Raw genomic sequence first — 18,334 nt, forward strand, 5'->3', positions numbered from 1 at the left:
GCACTTCAATATCTATAAAGCTTAAGAAAAGTATTGCTAATTCCCCTCCTCTTTATTTCTCCCAGCATGATACTACAACTTTATATCCTGGAAGTCAAAACGCCTTTATTCATGAATCAGTATCCAAAGTTAACCATGTTTCAGTTAAAAACAAACAGCCTAGGCAGTTTCCATCAAAATAAAAATTGTTACAAACATAAGGTGGGGGGGGAGAAAATCTTATTAGGACATATAATCAGTAGGACAAATTAAATAGAGATACAAAAGGGGGGGAGAGGGAATAAATACAATATTCAAATAAAAGAAAAAAGTCAAACGGGCTTACACAGTAGTGGGGAAAGGGGGGAAAATTACTGCTCTACCTAGAAATAAAGAGTTCTTAAGGAGCGAAGATATCCTTAAATAGAAAAGTCTTTAGATTTGTCCTATATATGGGAAGGAGGATTCATTCCTGATATGGCTTGGAAGTGTGTTCCATAAGGTGGGGGCAACTACAGAGAAGATTGTTTTCCGTGTGGTGTCATAAAAAATAAGTGGCGAATTAAGGGAATCGAAAGAAGATTTTGTTGGGAAGATCATAAAGGTCGCGATGTTGAGTAAGGAATCAATAGTCTGACGATGAAAGCCGGAGTGTTTACCTGTTTTGTTCTGAAGACAAGGAATAATATTTTAAAGGAGATGCGATGGGGTATGGCCAACCAGTGTGTGTGTTGCAGAAGAGGGGTAATGTGATCATATTTTTTTTGCCTTGTGGATGAGTTTAACTGTACTGTTTTGTATTATCTGTAGACATCTGTTTTCTTTTTGGTTTATACCATGGTATAGGGAATTACAAGTAGTCCTGATGTATTATAACTAGAGAGTGAATGAGGATGTTGCCAACTGAGTCAATACTGTCTTGTAATGGCAGAAGGAACCCATCTTAATCTAGAAAGTATATTCCTTCATATTGTATATTGGGCTTCAGCAGATCTCCTTCAGGATCCCCATATAATTCAGTCAAAAGGCTGTAAACTGATTGCAGAAAAGCCAAGCAAAACATATTTAGACATGCCAAGTCACACATACTTGCTATCCTTCTCCAGCTGATATGCCAGAGTACTATTTCCTCTTAACATTGTCTCTTCTCCTCCCAGATACCCCCTCCCTCAATTTGGCATATTTCACACCTGCTCACCCATACCCACCCCTGCCGTGATTCTTTAAACTTGTTCTGGTTCCTCACCAGCACTAGCAGCCATAGTGCTGAAAACAGTCTGCCTATGGGTGGTCTGTGAGGCCTTCTCTCTGCCAGATCATCTCCTCTAATTCTACTTCCTCTTTCCAGAGGAGTGAGATTGTCAGAATGAAGGTCCCACTGATTGTCCACAGGTAGCTTATTTCAGTGTTCTGGTTGATGCTGGTGCTGGCTAGATTCCAGGGCAAGTTTAAAGGACCATGGAGGATGGGATGCAAGTGAAAGATGGTAAACTGGGAAGAAAGGAAGCAGTAGAGAGATGCTGAATGGAGGAGAGGGAGGAGAAAGATGCAGAACTTGGGGGGGTGGGGCATGAGGAGGAAAAATGAGTCAATTGTCATACAGCAAGGAAAGCAGAACAGCTAAATGATTTATGTCCTGTGAAGGAAACAGAAGATGGAAGAGATACTGGAATAGGGGCAGGGAGAGAGAGAAGAGAAGGAAATGATGCCTGAACCTGTGGAGGAAGGAGGAAGAGGGAAAGATACTGAATCCATAGGTATGTTGGGGGAGGGGGGATAAGAGAGAGGGACATTTACTAAATTCTTGCGGAGGAGGGCAAGAGGAAAGGGAGATATGTTAGACATGGAGAATGATAGGGGCATAGAGGGCTGATCCAGATAGGTGGAAGAGGGTAGAGACACAGAGGAGGGATGATAGACCCATGAGAGGGCATGGAGCCACAGAAGGGTGATATTTGACAGGGCAAGAATACAGACACAGATAATGAAGGGAATAGACTTGGTAGATAAAGACAGGTTGTTCACCCTCTCCAAGGTAAGGAGAACGAGAGGGCACTCTATCTAAAGTTAAAAGGGGTTAGATTCCATACAAATGTAAGGAAGTTCTTCTTCACCCAGAGAGTGGTGGAAAACTGGAACACTCTTCCGGAGTCTGTTATAGGGGAAAACACCCTCCAGGGATTCAAGACAAAGTTAGACAAATTCCTGCTGAACCAGAACGTACGCAGGTAAGTCTAGATCAGCGGTCTCAAACACATGGCCCGCGGGCCGCATGTGGCTCTCCAGGTTTTATTTGCAGCCCCGCGGTCTGTAGGCATCATTCTCTTCCTTTTGGAGCAGCAGCCGGCTCGTTCGTTCAAAGCCACGGGTTGGCAGCTCCTTGCGCTATCCACTCCTGCATCGGAACCTCTCTGATGTCACAACATCAGAGAGGCTTCAGATGCAGGCATGGATCTCGCAAGGAGCCGCCACCCGCGGCTTTGAATGAACGAGCCGGCCAGACACGCTGCTGCTCCATTGGCATACCAAGGGGGGGGGGCAGTCCACTGTTCTCCCTAGAGTGCGGCTCGCGGCTCGTCTAGAGTAGTGGTGCCAAACCTGCTTCCCTTCCCTTCTCACTGCTGCCATCGGGGATCAGGCCGGCACCGTGTTCTTTGATCTCCCTGCTTCTCTTCCCTGTGGGGCCGACCAACTCTCACGGCCCGACATCAATTCTGACGTCGAGAGGACGTTCTGGCTAGCCAATTGTTGCCTGGCTGCCCGGAACGTCCTTTCCGACGTTAGAATTGACGTCGGGCGGCGACAGTTGGTCGGCCCGGTGCAGAAGAGAAACAAGGAGATCTCTGCCTGTTCCCGATAGCAGCAGCGGCAGCAGCCTATTCCGCGGTGGCATTGGGGAGGGCAGGAAGGAAGGAAGGAAGAAAGAAAGAAAGAAGGTGGGATGGGGACAGGGAGCCAGAAAAAAAAGCAAAAAATGGGACACGGAGGAAGGAAGAAAGAAGGAGGGGGGACAGGGAACCAGAAACAAAGCAAAAAATGGGGCATGGAATCAGAGAAAGACAGAAAGAAAGAAAAAGTTGGGGGAGGGAATGAGGTCTGGAGGAGAGGAAGCATACAGGAGGCTGAAAGAAGGGAAGAAGTATTGGATGCACAGTCAGAAGAATAAAGTGCAACCAGAGACTGATGAAATTACCAATCAAAGGTAGGAAAATGATTTTATTTTCAATTTAGTGATTGAAACGTGCCAGTTTTCAGAAAGAAAAGATATTGAACTTTAAATGTGAGTGCTGCAGAAAAAAATAGAGTACTTGGAGGGCCGCAGAAAAAATAGTTAATGTCTTATTAAAGAAATGACAATTTTGCATGAGGTAAAACTCTTTATAGTTTATATATCTTTTCTTTTAACTGTTAAAGGAAAGTTTTATAAACTATAAAGAGTTTTACCTCATGCAAAATTGTCATTTCTTTAATAAGACATTAACTATTTTTTCTGCGGCCCTTCAAGTACCTACAAATCCAAAATGTGGCCCCACAAAGGGTTTGAGTTTGAGACCATTGGTCTAGACTTAGTTAGAGCAATGGTCTTTGACCTAAGGGCCACCGCAGGAGCGGACTGCTGGGCACGATGGATCACTGGTCTGACCCAGCAGCGGCGATTCTTATGTTCTTATGCCCAACATGATGGATTGGAGCAGGGAGCAGTGAAACAAGGGAAATACTGGACAGGGTAGATAGTGACACACAGAGAAGATGGATGGTAGAAATGAAGAGAGAAGAAATGCCAAATGGACAAAGAGACCCTGGTTAGGGAGTTGACAGAAAAGCAGAATCAGAGACCTGGAACAGAGGAGAAAGGTAGACTAAGGAACTTTATTTTCTATTTCTTGATTAGAATATGTCAGTTTTTGGAATGTACATCTTTCAGAGCTGGTTTTAGACATGACTGGGGCCTGCAAGAAATACTTCCAGACTTTGGATAGGATACCCTTGGTATCTCTGTATGTTTTTTCCATCCCCCCCCCAAAATCATCCTGAATGGACTTATTTCTTTCTGCCATTGCAAGGCAAAACGGTCCTTAAAACCAATTCTAGGTAATTTCCACTAGTCAGAAGTAGTGTGACACAAAGTGGGAAGAATCCATCTAACTCTGGTGTGGCAAAGTCATGCATCTCCTTAGGTACTTGCTTTTAACTATACAGCAGGCACAAAGTACTTTACTCAAATTTGGGAGAAGAGGAAAACAGTAGTTACAGATTCTTTGACTAGAAACAAAAAACAAGTCCAAAGACTGTATGGAAGTGCTGATGAATAAAAGCCATTCTTTTTTTCCCAAAGCAAATGCTTTCCTCCTCCTCCCCCCCCCCCCCCCTTTATGATTGAAATGTGTGAAGGGGAGGGCGTATTGTAAATGCTGAATGTTTGAGCTCAGGAAGCCAAGAAGCCATGGCAATTGTAAGAAAGGGGCTGTTTCCCCAGAGGGCATCCGCACACCACAGCAAGCTTTTTTTCAGGGGAGGGAGAAAGAGGGGCTAGGAGAAGCCTGCAATTTGCTACATCCTGTCTGCTCTCTTTTTATTGCCAGCTCTTGCTGCCTGCTTTTGCTATCTCATGACCTTCATCTCAAATGCATGAGGGCTGTCTCGGGGCTGTCTTGCACACCATTAGTGCTTGGAACAGTCAGACAGGGGACAAATTAATGACCCACAGAGAGGCTGACAAACAGAGAGAGAGCAGCAAATAAAAAGTAATGATACAGACACGAGAAGCAGCATAGTTTACTTGCTTCGCCCAGGATGTCAGATTAAATATATTGTTTAAATGCAGAAAGAAACATTTAATTGCATTTCCCCCCTCCCTCTTAAATGTTTTGTTCTTTCAGTGGCATAGATTGATTGCTGGCAAGGATTGTGCCTGCAATATATAGAATCTGTCTTTTGCCTTTCCCAAAGAAGTGTGCTGCTGTTAATGTATGGAAAAAAATAAACCATGCATGGAACATGACTTTTGCAGTGCATTTTATGACACACACCCTCGGAGACACAGCATAAGGACAGGTTTAGCTTAATCCACCAGAAGATAAAATGGAATTAGTTGAATTTTTTTTCAGCGTTCATAGGTAAATCACTAGATGAGTATGTCTAAAGGGAAATAAATAACCTCCTCTTATTTTTAGGGTTTTGTTTTTTTTTTCCACCTGTGCTTTGTAATTTTAAATGCATCCCTAAATTATTCTAGTTTCAGAAATCAAGTTAGTTTACTAAACTCCAAGAGAAATTAAAGATGTAGGCCAGAAAAGTGTAAAATACCCGCAAGATTGTGTGGTTTTGAAGTAGAATCTTCTCTAATACACGGTTTATATTTATTGCAACTTCTGGAAGAGAAAACCATTCTAGACATCTAGAGTGAAAAACCATGAAATCAAACATTGCAAAAGACATTGTGGAATGCTGTAGGATCCATAGCTGAGTCGAGACTCTTTTTTTTTTTTTTTTCTTCTTCTTTTTTTGCACTTTTCACAACAACTAAAGAGGGTAATGTCATAGCAGGGTGCCTAAAAAAATAGTGCCTTTAAAAAAAAACAACACCTTTTTATTCACCAACAAAAAGATCAGAAAGAGCACACAGTACATTATATTTTCTTATATTTTTATTTTTATTTCTGATATACTACCTACAAACCCAAAAGCTGTACCTGTACTTTCAGGTACAGAAGATACTTTTCCTGTTCTTGGAGGGCTTACAATCTAAGGGCTCCTTATACAAAGCTGTGTTATCAATTTCAGTGCAGCAAATGCAGTGAAGCCCATTCAGTTCCTAAGGGCGTTATAGCATTTGTCACTTGGGAATCGCTAGTATGGCTTTGTAAAAGGATCCCTAAGTTTGTACCTAATGCAATGGGGGTTAAGTGACTTGCCCAAGACCACAAGGAGCCATATTGGGATTTGAACCAGGTTCTCCTGGTTCTAAGCCTGCTGCATTTAGGCTACTCCTCCACTCCAAAGTATGTACCATGCCCCTAAAGATGAGATTAGAAAGATAACAGATGGTATTTGTATCCACCGCCCTTCCCAAAGTGACTGAATCAAATTTCACCCTCCCCGGTCAACTACTCACTTTCCCACAAACCTAAGGAATCAGTCATGTATTCGAAACCAAACTCATATCCCTATGTGGCGAAGAGCTTCCAGATCTTAAAATAGAGACCCTCCCCCCCCAGTTTTAATTTGCATTACCCTGCAGATACCTTTTTCATCACAAACAGATGATGAAGAACTGTACATCTTTGTATCACAGAGATGGGGGGGTCCTCTTCCTTCTTATATTTCAGCAGAATATATTTCTTCACTGCTGATATTCCCTTCCTAACAAATAACTTCTCAAATTTGTTAAAGGCCCTGAGTTCAGAATACTTATCCATAGCAAAAAAAAAGGTACGGCCATCCCATTAGAGATTTCAGAAATCAGGCAACTGCTACCAAAGCTTGCGGATTAGTCTGCAAGACCACTCATAATCCTGATGACAGTGTCAGAGACTGATTTACTAAGAAGAATTGCCACCCCTGCACTGTGCATCCTTAATGGTACTACATAAACCACTCCTACCCAGTCCCTGCTCAACTTGTGGTGTTCTGCCTTGTCCAAGCTCAATTCTTCTAGAAAAGCAATCTAAGCATGGTGCCTTCTCAAGGTCTACAAAATCTTGGATCTTTTCATTGGGGATCCAAAGCCACACAACAGCTTTTTCCCCTTCACCAACCCACTATATAACCTAGCAAATTTATATAAATAGCCACACAGCCAAATTAAACCTTTAGGGCTCTTAGCCTATGCCTCAGATGACAAGGTCATTAGTTCTTGCATGATGCATTTCCTAAGAAGAAGTCAAGCCTCTGCAACATCCATCTCCTATGGTGCCTTCCTAAGCTCTCTCCACATATCCAGATGTCCCCCATTTCCACTTCACTATACAATAACAATTCTACCAAACATATTAGTTACATGTTCCTAGTGTTGCAGGCCAGCCCTTATACCTCCCCTGGCTTAAATGCAAGCACATGAGTCCTCCCTTCCCCCCAAAAAATATATAACATGAGAGTTGCCATATTGGGACAGACTGAAGGTCCATCAAGCCCAGTATCCTGTTTCCAACAGTAGCCAACCCAGGTCACAAGTACCTGGCAAGACCCAAGGAGTTAAACAGATTTGATGCTGCCTGTCCTAGGAATAAGCGATGGATTTCCCAAAACCATCTTAATAATGACTTAGGATCTTTTGTTTTAGGAAATTATCTAAACCTTTTTTTAAACCCTGTTAAGCTAACGGCTTTCACCACATTTTCTGGCAACAAATTCCAGAGATTAATTACACGTTGAGTGAAGAAATATTTTATCCAGTTTGTTTTAAATCTACTACTTAGTAGTGTCATTGCATGCCCCTAGTCCTAGTCCCAGTATTTTTGGAAAGAGTAAATAAGCAATTCACATCTATCCTTTCCATTCCACTCATTATTTTATACATCTCTACCATATCTCCCCTGAGCCATCTCTTTTCCAAGCTGAAGAGCCCTAGCCACTTTAGCCTTCCCTTATGAGGAAATCATCCCATCACTTTTATCAATTTTGTCACCATATCTTTTCTAATTACGCTATATCTTTTTTGAGATACGGCGACCAGAACTGCACACAGTATTCAAGGTGTGGCCATACCATAGAGCGATACAAGGGCATTATAACATTTTCATCTTTGTTTTCCATTCCTTTCCTGGTAATTCCTAACATTCTATTTGCTTTCTTAGCCGCCACCGCACATTGAGCTGAGGGTTTCAACATATCCTCAATAATGACACCTAGATCCTTTTCCTGGGCAGTGACTCCTAACATAGAACCCAGCATCACTTAGCTATAGTTCAGGTTCCTTTTTCCACATGCTTCACTTTGCAGTTGCTCACATTAAACGTCATCTTGCAATTTTTCATAATCCTCTTGTAATTTAACAACTTTGAGCAACTTTGTGTCATCAGCAAATTCAATTATTTCACTAGTTATTCCCATTTCTAGATCATTGATTAAATATGTTAAGAAAACAGCTGTCCCAGCATAGACCTCTGGGGGAACCCCACTATTTTACCCTTCTCCATTGAGAATATTAACCATTTAAACCTAATCTCTGTTTTCTTTCTTTCAATTAGTTCATAATCCTTAAAAATACATTATCTCCTCCCATGATTTTCTAATTTCCTCAGAAGTCTTTCATGAGGTACTTTGTCAAATGCCTTTTGAAAATCCAAATACACAATCAACCGGCTAACCTTTATCCACATACTCATTCACCCCTTCAAAGGATCTGGGCATGTTTTATTCATGAAAGAGGAATTAGATAGGCCACAGTTCTTTTGCTTTCCTTTTTCAATGCATAATAAAATTCAGATTTAAGCCACTAAAGATTATGTGTTCCTGAATGCTGTGGGGTTGGTTTGTTTTAGTATATAATGAAATTAATAATTCATACAGTTTATATAAGTACTTAGACTTCTAAGCACATCACTCTAGAACAGGGGTACCTACACTTTTTGGGCTTGCGAGCTACTTTAAAATGACCAAGTCAAAATGATCTACCAACAATAAAATTTTTAAAAAACACAAAGCACACTGTACGCAAAGAAAATGTGAATTATCATTTATATTCCGGGGGTTTTTCAAAGAGGTCAAGGCAGATGACTCTATGCAATGTAACCTCAGTAACAACTATACAAAAATAGACAAATATACCCCCTCCCTTTTTACTAAACCGCAATAGCAGTTTTTAGCACAGGGAGCTTCGCTGAATGCTCCGTGCTGCTCTCAACGCTTATAGGCTCACTGCGCTAAAACCCGCTATCGCGGTTTAATAAAAGGGGACCATAGTGCAAAATATAGACAGCAGATATAAATTCTCAAAACAGACACATTTTAATCATTAAATTGAAAATAAAATCATTTTTCCTACCTTTGTTGTCTAGTGATTTCATGAGTCTCGGGTTGCACTTTCTTCTTCTGACTGTGCATCCAATATTTTTTCCCTTCTTTCAGCATGCTGTATGCTTCCAGACATCATTCCCTCCGCCAACCTTTTCTTCCTCTCTCCCTGCCCCCTCCCCTTTCTTTCTTTCTCCCTGCCCCTTCTTTCTTTCTGTCTCCCTGCCCCCTTTCTTTCTGTTTTTTTCTTTCTGTCCTCCCTTTCTTTCTTTCTTTCTCTTCTTTCTTTTTTTCTGTCTCCCTGCCTCCTTTCTTTCTGTCTGTCTTTCTCCATGCCCCCTTTCTTTCTTTCTGTCTCCCCTTTCATTCTTTATGTCTGTTTCCAATCTTTCTGTCTCCCTGCCTGCCCCTTTTCTTTCTTTGGCTTTCTTTCTCCCTGCCCTCCCCCAAGCCACCGCCGCCACCATCGGGGAACAGGCCCCCAAGCCACCTGCCACCGAGTTGTGAGATGTCCCTGCTTCCCGAAGTGGTAAACAAGCGCTGGGCTGACCAGCCTTCCACCCGACGTTAATTCTGACGTCGGAGAGGAAGTTCCAGGCCAGCCAGGCAGTAATTAGTTGAGCCGGAACTTCCTCTCCAATGTCAGAATTGATGTGGGTGGGAGGGGGAGGAAGCTGGTCAGCCCGGCTCTTGTTTACCTTGTCCTACTTTGCAACTTTTTGGGGATGGGGTATTATCCGCATTGGGGTGCTATCTGAGTTTGTCTCATGAGTGAGTTATATTAGATTCTCCTTTTCAGCTTAGAGGGGGACCTCATAGACCAACAAGTGCCTGAGTATCTGTCATTTTATCATGCTAGCTCTGGTCTTGGCAAGGAAAGTCATCTTGCAATATTGAGTGGATAAAGACCCGTTTAGTGCTGCATTGGAAGATAGGAATGAATCAGATGGCCAACTGGAAATGCACTTATACCAAAGATGGCTCTTACTTTCCTAATAAATTTTGCGATTAGGACTCCAACTTATACCTTGTGCAAATATTACCCCAACGCTGAAAAGTGCTTTACATCAGTATCAGTGTAAATTAATTGTTTCAACAACTCCCCTTAGTAATTTTTTCAACGTGCTGTGTAAATACATGTGGCCTCAGATACACCGCCACCACCTTTGATAATAGTAAATTTATATCAGGAGGGGATATCGGTGCCTTAGTGTCTTCATTGGCCTATATACTTTTTAGCTTACCCTTTTATATTATTTATCGTTTGATTTTTTTTAACCATTTAAATATATGTAGGAGATTTCTTCCAAATTTAAGAATTATTTTGTACTTAACTTAAATTCTTCTAAAACTCTCAAGCTCATGGGGCTGAATGATCCGACATGTTTCGCAAAAAATTGCTTTATCACTTACTCATTCACCCCTTCAAAGGATCTGGGCATGTTTTATTCATGAAAGAGGAATTAGATAGGCCACAGTTCTTTTGCTTTCCTTTTTAGTGTGTCATAAACTCCCTAAAATCTTATACTAAAACTCCTAACACTCCTAAAAAACTCAAAATCATTAATTCAATCAAATCCTGTTACTCACCAGAGCCGCAATGTATCCCACCTAACTCAAATTCATTAGCAAGATGGCAGCGACGTACCTTACTATCATCTTTATTGAGTTTCCACTGTCAGCTGACCCTCACGCAGTCCAGGGGAGGGACTAAAACAACGTAGCCCATTCCACTTCAATGTTAAGGCCCTTTGGAGCCACCATATCTAGCCATGCATTTCTCGAATTGTAAAAGTGTCTCTCAAAACAATGTATAAAGATCTGTGGAGGAATTTTTCACAACTTGAACGTTGTACAAATAAAGACACAGGATGGGAGGGGCAGAGGGCTCTGTTGAGTAAATGGATGACTGAGTCGCAGAGAAGTGATTGAGTAGGGGGAAATATAAAAATCTTAGACTGGAATATGGAATTGTTTGAAAATAATGTATATGATGTTAGTAAACTTGTTTGGAATGTGACTGGATTGGACATTGTTGCAGTATTTTGTATAATATCATGTTCCTTTTCTTAGTAAAAAGAGCTTAAAAAAAGAAAATTACCAGCAAAATAATCACAGAAGATCATAGAAGTAGGATCAGTCCACAGATGAAAAGAGCAAATTGGACTCTACATAAAATGTTAAACTCCAAATTGAGAAAGGCCTGCTTGAATAGTCCAGCTTAAAAAAGCTGTCTGAACATCATGAGGTCCCCTACAAAATGTCTCTCTTTGACAAGTTCCATAAATACAGAATTGCATATGAAAAATTACTTTCCCAAGTTCCAGATAGTTTTCATATTTTGTAATCCAACTTGGGACTCTGTGGTGAATTTGTGCAGAATACTAAATAATTAAAATATTTGATTGTATTTGGAAGGCTGTGTGGGGTTTATGTGAGATAATTCACAGGCAGTCCTAACTAAGACCTGATATACCGGTAATCATTTTTAGAGGGGCAGCAAATACTTATCTTAGTCCTAGTACATCAGAATAAAAACTCTGGGCTAATCTAGAAGGATGTGTTCATCAAATTGCAAACAGGGCTGTGGAGTTGGAGTCGGAGGAAATTTCGGGTACCTGGAGTCGGAGTCGGAGTCAGAAGTACAAAAAACTGAGGAGTCGGAGTCGGAACATTTATCTACCGACTCCATTTTTGAACTTGGCATACCAATCACGAGCGATTCTTTCAGCTATAGCACCCACTATATACACAGCACAAATGTTGCGAGCAGCTTCTGCGGCCTTAGAACCTTGATTAAAAGCAAAAAGAAGGTGGTGTTGAAAATGCTCATTTCTCTCAACTTGACATTCCATTTTAATGATCTGAAAATTAACCAGTGCTGTGGAGTCGGAGTCAGAGTCGGAACATTTATCTACCGACTCCACAGCCCTGGTTGCAAGGGGACAAGAGCTACTCAGGTGGTACTGCAAATATATACTGACATATTCTCTACCAAACCATATCTAATGCCATAGGTTAAACTGCTTTGGGATCTTGCCAGGTACTTTGCGATCTGGTTTGGTCACTGTTGGAAACGGGAATTTGGGCTTGATGAACTTTTGGGCTGTTCCAGTATGGCAACTCTTATGTTCTTGGGCTTAGGTATGGTTCAGTACTTAACAATGATGGTGGACCTTAGTCAAGGATTTGGCAGATCCCCTATCGGCTGCTGCTCGGGTGTGATCTGCATGCTGTACTCCATTTGGTCTGCTTGACTTTATTCTAATGCCTTTTGGCCCCTAGTACATTCCAGAATCAGATATACTCCAAGAACATGCTAGTGCATATGGCTGGGTACAGTCAGACATGGGATGACTATCTGACACATTGAGCTACAATATTAGACTCAATAATTGTCAGATGGGAATAGCTGAAGTCCAGTACCCAGCATACAGAGTGGGAAGTGGACAGCTAAAGCCCAAATGTGGCCATCTGTCAATTGAATGTGTGTGGTCTTGACATCGCTGGGGAAATTTCTATATCAGCCGATTAAAATGTGTTTACCTACAAAGAATCAATTTTACTCTAAGAACTCTTCTACTAGAATTCTTCATAGTTCATTTACAATTTCTAACTTGTCTTTTTTCTTTTTTACTTTCTCATTCGCAGAATGTCAATGGTATTAAATACCACGCCAAGAATGGTCACAGAACACAGATCCGTGTCCGCAAACCATTCAAATGCCGTTGCGGGAAGAGTTACAAGACAGCTCAGGGCTTGCGGCACCACACAATCAATTTCCACCCCCCGGTGTCTGCCGAGATTATCAGGAAGATGCAGCAGTAAAGCGCTGGTCACAACTGTGCCAAGAAATACTCACCAGCAGTTGCAGATTTTGAAAACAGCTACCTTTCTTTGCTCTAAAGGGAAAGCAATCCGCAACCCTTTAAAACCTGAGTTTTAAATGCATGCTTTAAAATTTTTTCAGTAATTTTGGAATGATGTATCTTTGTAGATTTTGTACATTTGCACACATTAATCACATACCCATTTTCATTACTTTATTAAGGTGCTAAATTAAAAAAACAAAAACAAAAGAAAAAAAAAGCTTATACGTTTTTCAGAATCTGTATTCCTCCTTCCTAAACAAAAAGTAAGTTAGTATGTGTTGCATATTGTTTAGTTGTGATGCAGTGATGGATGGGGAGCTTTGAAATTTCAAGACTGCAGTGTAAGTGAAGTTTTTCAACACATTAATGTGTGTGCGTGTTAAGAAACCAAAACAGTGCCACCATTGTCCAACTGGTTAACATGCCTTACATGATGGAGCTGGTATCAGTGGGTAGCAAAACCTTAGCTACTGGAAATATAAATAAGAATGTTTAACATTATATGCTAAAAATATTTTCATACTTTATTTAACATACATTAAAGGGTATGCTTTCTGTATTTTATATTTTGCAAATTCTGTGTTTCCCTTTGTAAATGCAGAAAATCTTGCCATTGGAATTAACAGAAAGAGATTCACATCAGTGTTAAAAATTTTTTAAAAAAAATTTTTTTTTTAAAAAGGCCACAGTAGAGGAGGATATGGGGAGTTCCGTTGTGGCTATGGTTAATTAGTACTGTGATCCATTTCAACACCACTATTGAAACCCATGTTTCTCTATCCAAATAAATCTGTTTTCCCCCCCCAAGCTAGATCCTTTAAAAAAAAAAAGAAAAAAGAAAAAAAAGAATACCTACAGTAAGTGCAAATTTATGGGGGATTTTGCTTGCTTGGTTTTTATTCTATCTTTTTAATTTTCATGTGAAACATGATTCTTCATCTAAAGATGGAGTTTTAAAGCACTTTGTCGTTCTAAATTGCCAACAGTAAATATTTTCTGTAATGCCAACAGCTGCAACTACCATCCAAACAAATCCACACCTGCCTAGAGTTGCACAAATGACCGAACAACTTGTAAATGTGGTTTGAGGCAGAGCATCATCAAGGAGATTTCTAGAAACCTTCCTTTTCATGTTCCCTGTATTTCTAGACAACTCTTTCCTCCCTTTTGTTGGCATTCTTGTCGATTTACCTTGGATTATATTTCACTGCATTCCAATCGGACATGTCTGTTTAGCTTTATAAATCACTTTGCTGAAGTAATGAATACATTGAGCCTTACTGGAAATGACGTGTCGTGTGTTGCAGGTGATCAGAGAGTGATTTACTCGAGACCTGTCAGAAAGGAACGTATATTAAAGCATTCCTGAAGGTTTCTTGCAAAGAGGGGCAGCACGCCTGGCACATTATTTTCTCACAAGTGCTACTCATGAGAGCCGAGAGTTTGCCAACTGGTTAATTATGCAAAAACCATAGATAATGTGTGGCATAAGAAATCAAATTTCTGAAAAGTGACGTTGAGATCTTTCTGTTCCACAGTTGTACATAGTATTGGAATAATGCACGCTTTCTACCTCCTGTGCTGTCAGTGTCTAGAGAAGAAAGAAGATTGGATTTGCTTTTATGGAAGCGGCTTTCAGCAGTGACTGTTGTCTGCTGCCTAGATGAGGGAATGTTTCCCTTTTCCCATTTTTGGAATCACTCATAATGATGATTTTACATTTACAGCTGGTTGCGTCTGGAAGAGGCAAATGTGGTTCACGTGAAGTTAATACTATTGGAGTTTAGAGAGCGAGTTAGACTTGAGTGGGTCTGGTTGGTGCCTCTTGGGCTGTTTTGTGTATCTGCTGGCAGTCTGGCAGCGTTCAGAACAGCACACATTTTTTGGCTCTGCGTTTTCTAGTGCAAGGAACGGCAGACTGGATAAGTTAGTTAAACAGTCATAAAATAGTGTCATTGTTGCATGTAAATTCTTTTAAGCTATAAACATGAAAAGTCCAGTTTCTATTTACCTATTCATTGTGACAGTATTATTAAACCAGTAAGGATGGGATTATTTTGTTATACTGTGTATAGTGAATGTATTGTACCGTGTCTGTGAAAAGTGTACGCTTTTAAATTATATTTTCATATGTTTTGCTGGAGACACAATTGTTTGAAGGTAACAGAAGTTTGTGTTTTAGAACAGAAGGCAACTTAATGAATCAGTACTCCTATCAATAAAGCTGCTTATCAATGTAAATCAAAGTTAAAATAAACAGCCTCTGACTGAAAATGTCACATCGTTTGTGTTCTTTTTTTTTTTTTTTGCATTGTATTTTCCAAACAAGTAGACTTATGCTGTTAAAAGAAATCAAACCATGCATTTGGTTTGCTGCCAGCCATCCTGTTTAATGTATCCTCTTTTCAACTTCACATGTTCTTGATTGTAGGTTTTGTAACCTGTCTTTCAGGGCCAGCTTAACCAGCCTCTGACCCAGGGCATCGTCAATTAAGGGCACTCAAATACCCAGCCTCTGATCTCATCCAGTCTACAGGTTAAGCTCTTTTCTTTCCCTCTCCTCCCCTTCCCGCAGATCCAGAACTCTCTTCCATCTCTCTCACACCCCTGCATCTAAAGTTTGTTGGTTGCTGCTACCACCACCAGCAGCAGTGACATGACATGCTATCTTCAGCCAACCCCTGGGTCCTTCCCTCTGCAGCATCCTGGCTCCTCTGATAAAATTTCCTGTGGGCAGGACATGGCAGAGGGTACCTTGTTATGCTGCTGCCGGCAATCAACATGATCTTTACAGGATTGGGGGAGTGAGAAAGGTGAGGGAGAAGTGCTGGACTTGAAGGAAGAGATAGGAGAGCACAAGAGAGACTAAGAGGGTCGCTGGCCCAAGAGAGGAAGAGATGCCGAACCTGGGAAAGGGAGGAGGCACCACCAAAGCATGTTGGCTGAGGGCACTACCATCCCTTGAGCCAGCCCTGCTGCCTTTTATTTAAAGGACATGTTTCTTGTGCTTTGGAAGACCAGCATTCTGCCAGCTGACTATAGAAAATGCTGCCTCACTGTTAAGTCTCAGAAGTGGCATTATGAACCTAACGGATGTAGCGGTATATAAGAAATAAATTACATTACATTACATTACGCTGTTTTGAAGGTTTTAGCTTGTGGACCCACCTAACTACACCAGAAACAAGGTTTTTTTTTAAACCAAAATGCTTATTGGCTGTTAACGTCGGGTGTTTGATTGAATTGGCAATGTTGCTTTATGGTGAACAGATAAGTGGTTCCATTTTCTTATATAAAGTGGACTTTATTATTTTGAATAAATGTATGTTTTAATAATATTATAGTAGAATCTCAGTTAACCAGTGTTCAATTAACCAGCGCACTCAACCAACCAGCAAAAAAAAAATTGAGTCCCACACTCTTCAGACAATGTCCAAAGTGGTGCTCCTGACCCAATAACACCCTCCCTCCTTCCAACCCCAGAGGCATCAGCAGCAGCCACAAATCTCCCTCCAGCTCCCGAAGCATCGCAGCAACCACAAATATCTCTCCCTCCATTCCTGAAGAAGCAGAGCTGGTCCTGACAATCCCCCCTCCATCCCTCCCTCTGTTCCCAAAGCAGTAGAACCAGTCCTGACAACTCCCTCCCTCCGTTCCCGAAGCAGAAAAGAGTCCTGACAACCCCTCTCCCTCACCCAAAGCTATAGCGGCAGACAGCAAGCAGAGGAAGCACTGATAAACAGGCTGCTTCCAGCCAGCCCCTGGCAGGGCCCTTTTCTCTGCCGCATCACTTCCGACGTGGCAGAGGAAAGGCTCTGCCTGTTTATCGGCGCCGCTTCTGCTTGCCTGCTGCCGCTACAGATTTGGGTGAAGGAGGGAGGGGAGTTATCAGGATGCTCTGCTGCTTCGAGAATGGAGGAGAAAGGGAAAGAGAAAGTGGGAGAGAAAAGGGAAGAACAGATGCTGGACCTACAAGAGGTGGTGGGGGGGATGATAGAGTGAGGTGGGGAGACCAAACTTGTTTTTTACTGTAACTCAAGCAACTAGAAACTACAGTTATCCGGCATCCACCGGCACCAGTCCCCCATGGGTACTGGATAATGATTCTACTGTAGTACTTATTTGGGGGGTAAGGTTTCTCACTGACTCTAGAACAATTTCTAGGATATGGCTAGACAGATGATCATTTTTCTCTAGGTCTCTGGATCTGGAATAACTGTGTATTGTAAGAGATCCTGCGATCTGTTTCAGTTATTTACTGATGCCTTTCCCCCTCCTTGTTCATTGCACATATTGATAGTTTTCTGTGTAGGTTTATATAGTGATTTGTGTGCTACAGGACAAATTTTCCCCCTTTTTCTATGATTTATTTTTTTTTTTTTTTTAGAAAGGTGATAGCATCACTGTTCATATTATTGTTTTGTTTTAGTTTTTGTATATATTTTTTAATTAAGTGTCAAAATATTTAACAGAGCAATGTATAGATTAATAAATAAACAATAAAGCCTAAAAGCACATACATCATGCAATTACTCATACACAATCATTTTATCCCACCCCACTCCCTTCTATTTAATAATCATCATAAATAATAAATATTTTATCCCACGCCTTCACCCTGGATGTGCATAGAACTAACCAAATTAAAGACAAAAATTAACTATCCTGAAGTAATAAAGATGTCAACGGGCCCCAAACCAATTTAAATAAATTACTATGCCCTAACAAATCCACATTTATTTTCTCATTCCTATATGTGGAGCATAAATTTGCCCACCAAAAAGAAAAGTTAAGGCAATCATAATTTTTCCAATTATGTGTTATCTGCAAAGCTACCCAAGTCATAATTATGAAAAGATGACATTTATAACAATCTATGGGGGATTTAATATGTAATAATGTACCACATATGACTATCTCATATGTTAGTGGAAATGAGAAGTACAACATCAATACACCCATTGTAAAACTAAACAAGCCAAACTAGTACAGATCAATCCTAACAGAAAACCATGTCTTTCGAACACACAGAACACAGACAACACCTTCGCCTAGTATGGAATATGTAATCACAAACTAACCCCTCCCCCTTTTACAAAACTGTAGTGTGGTTTTTAGCCATGGTGGTAACAGCTCTGATGCTTAGAATTCTATAAGAGTCTAAGCTGTTACCACCACGGCTGGCGCTAAAAAACTCCACGGTTTTGTAAGAGGGGGGATAAATTAGAAATACTGTACATAGACAAAGGTTAAATTGAACCAGCAAGAAGCTGGATTCTGCATACAATGCAACACCACAGAAACAGTGACACATGTCTCCTAAAGCAATAAATAAATAGAAAATCTTTTTTCTACCTTTGTCTTCTCTGGTTTCTGCTTTACTCATCTTCTTGTTACTCTCTTTCTTCCATCCACTGTCTGCTGTCTCTCTGCCCCTATATGGCATCGTCTCTCCTATATCCCTTACAGAAACTGTAGGCCTCCCCCTTCCATCTTTCCTTTTACCCCCATTGGTCTGGCATCTCTCT

General features: G+C 40.9%; 1 protein-coding gene across 1 annotated transcript in view; it reads left to right on the plus strand.

The window, feature by feature from the left end:
• The window catches only part of JAZF1 (JAZF zinc finger 1), a 388,932-nt gene extending 373,847 nt beyond the window's left edge, over window positions 1-15,085 (plus strand). Inside the window, exon 5 of the mRNA XM_033930765.1 lies at window positions 12,586-15,085. Within this exon, the coding sequence (XP_033786656.1) occupies window positions 12,586-12,762 (177 nt within the window). The 3' untranslated portion in view covers window positions 12,763-15,085. The remainder of the gene's footprint in view (window positions 1-12,585) is intronic.
• The last annotated feature ends 3,249 nt before the right edge of the window (window positions 15,086-18,334 follow it).

The sequence above is a fragment of the Geotrypetes seraphini genome, chromosome 2 (assembly GCF_902459505.1).
Source record: "Geotrypetes seraphini chromosome 2, aGeoSer1.1, whole genome shotgun sequence".
NCBI classification, from domain to species: Eukaryota; Metazoa; Chordata; class Amphibia; order Gymnophiona; family Dermophiidae; genus Geotrypetes; species Geotrypetes seraphini.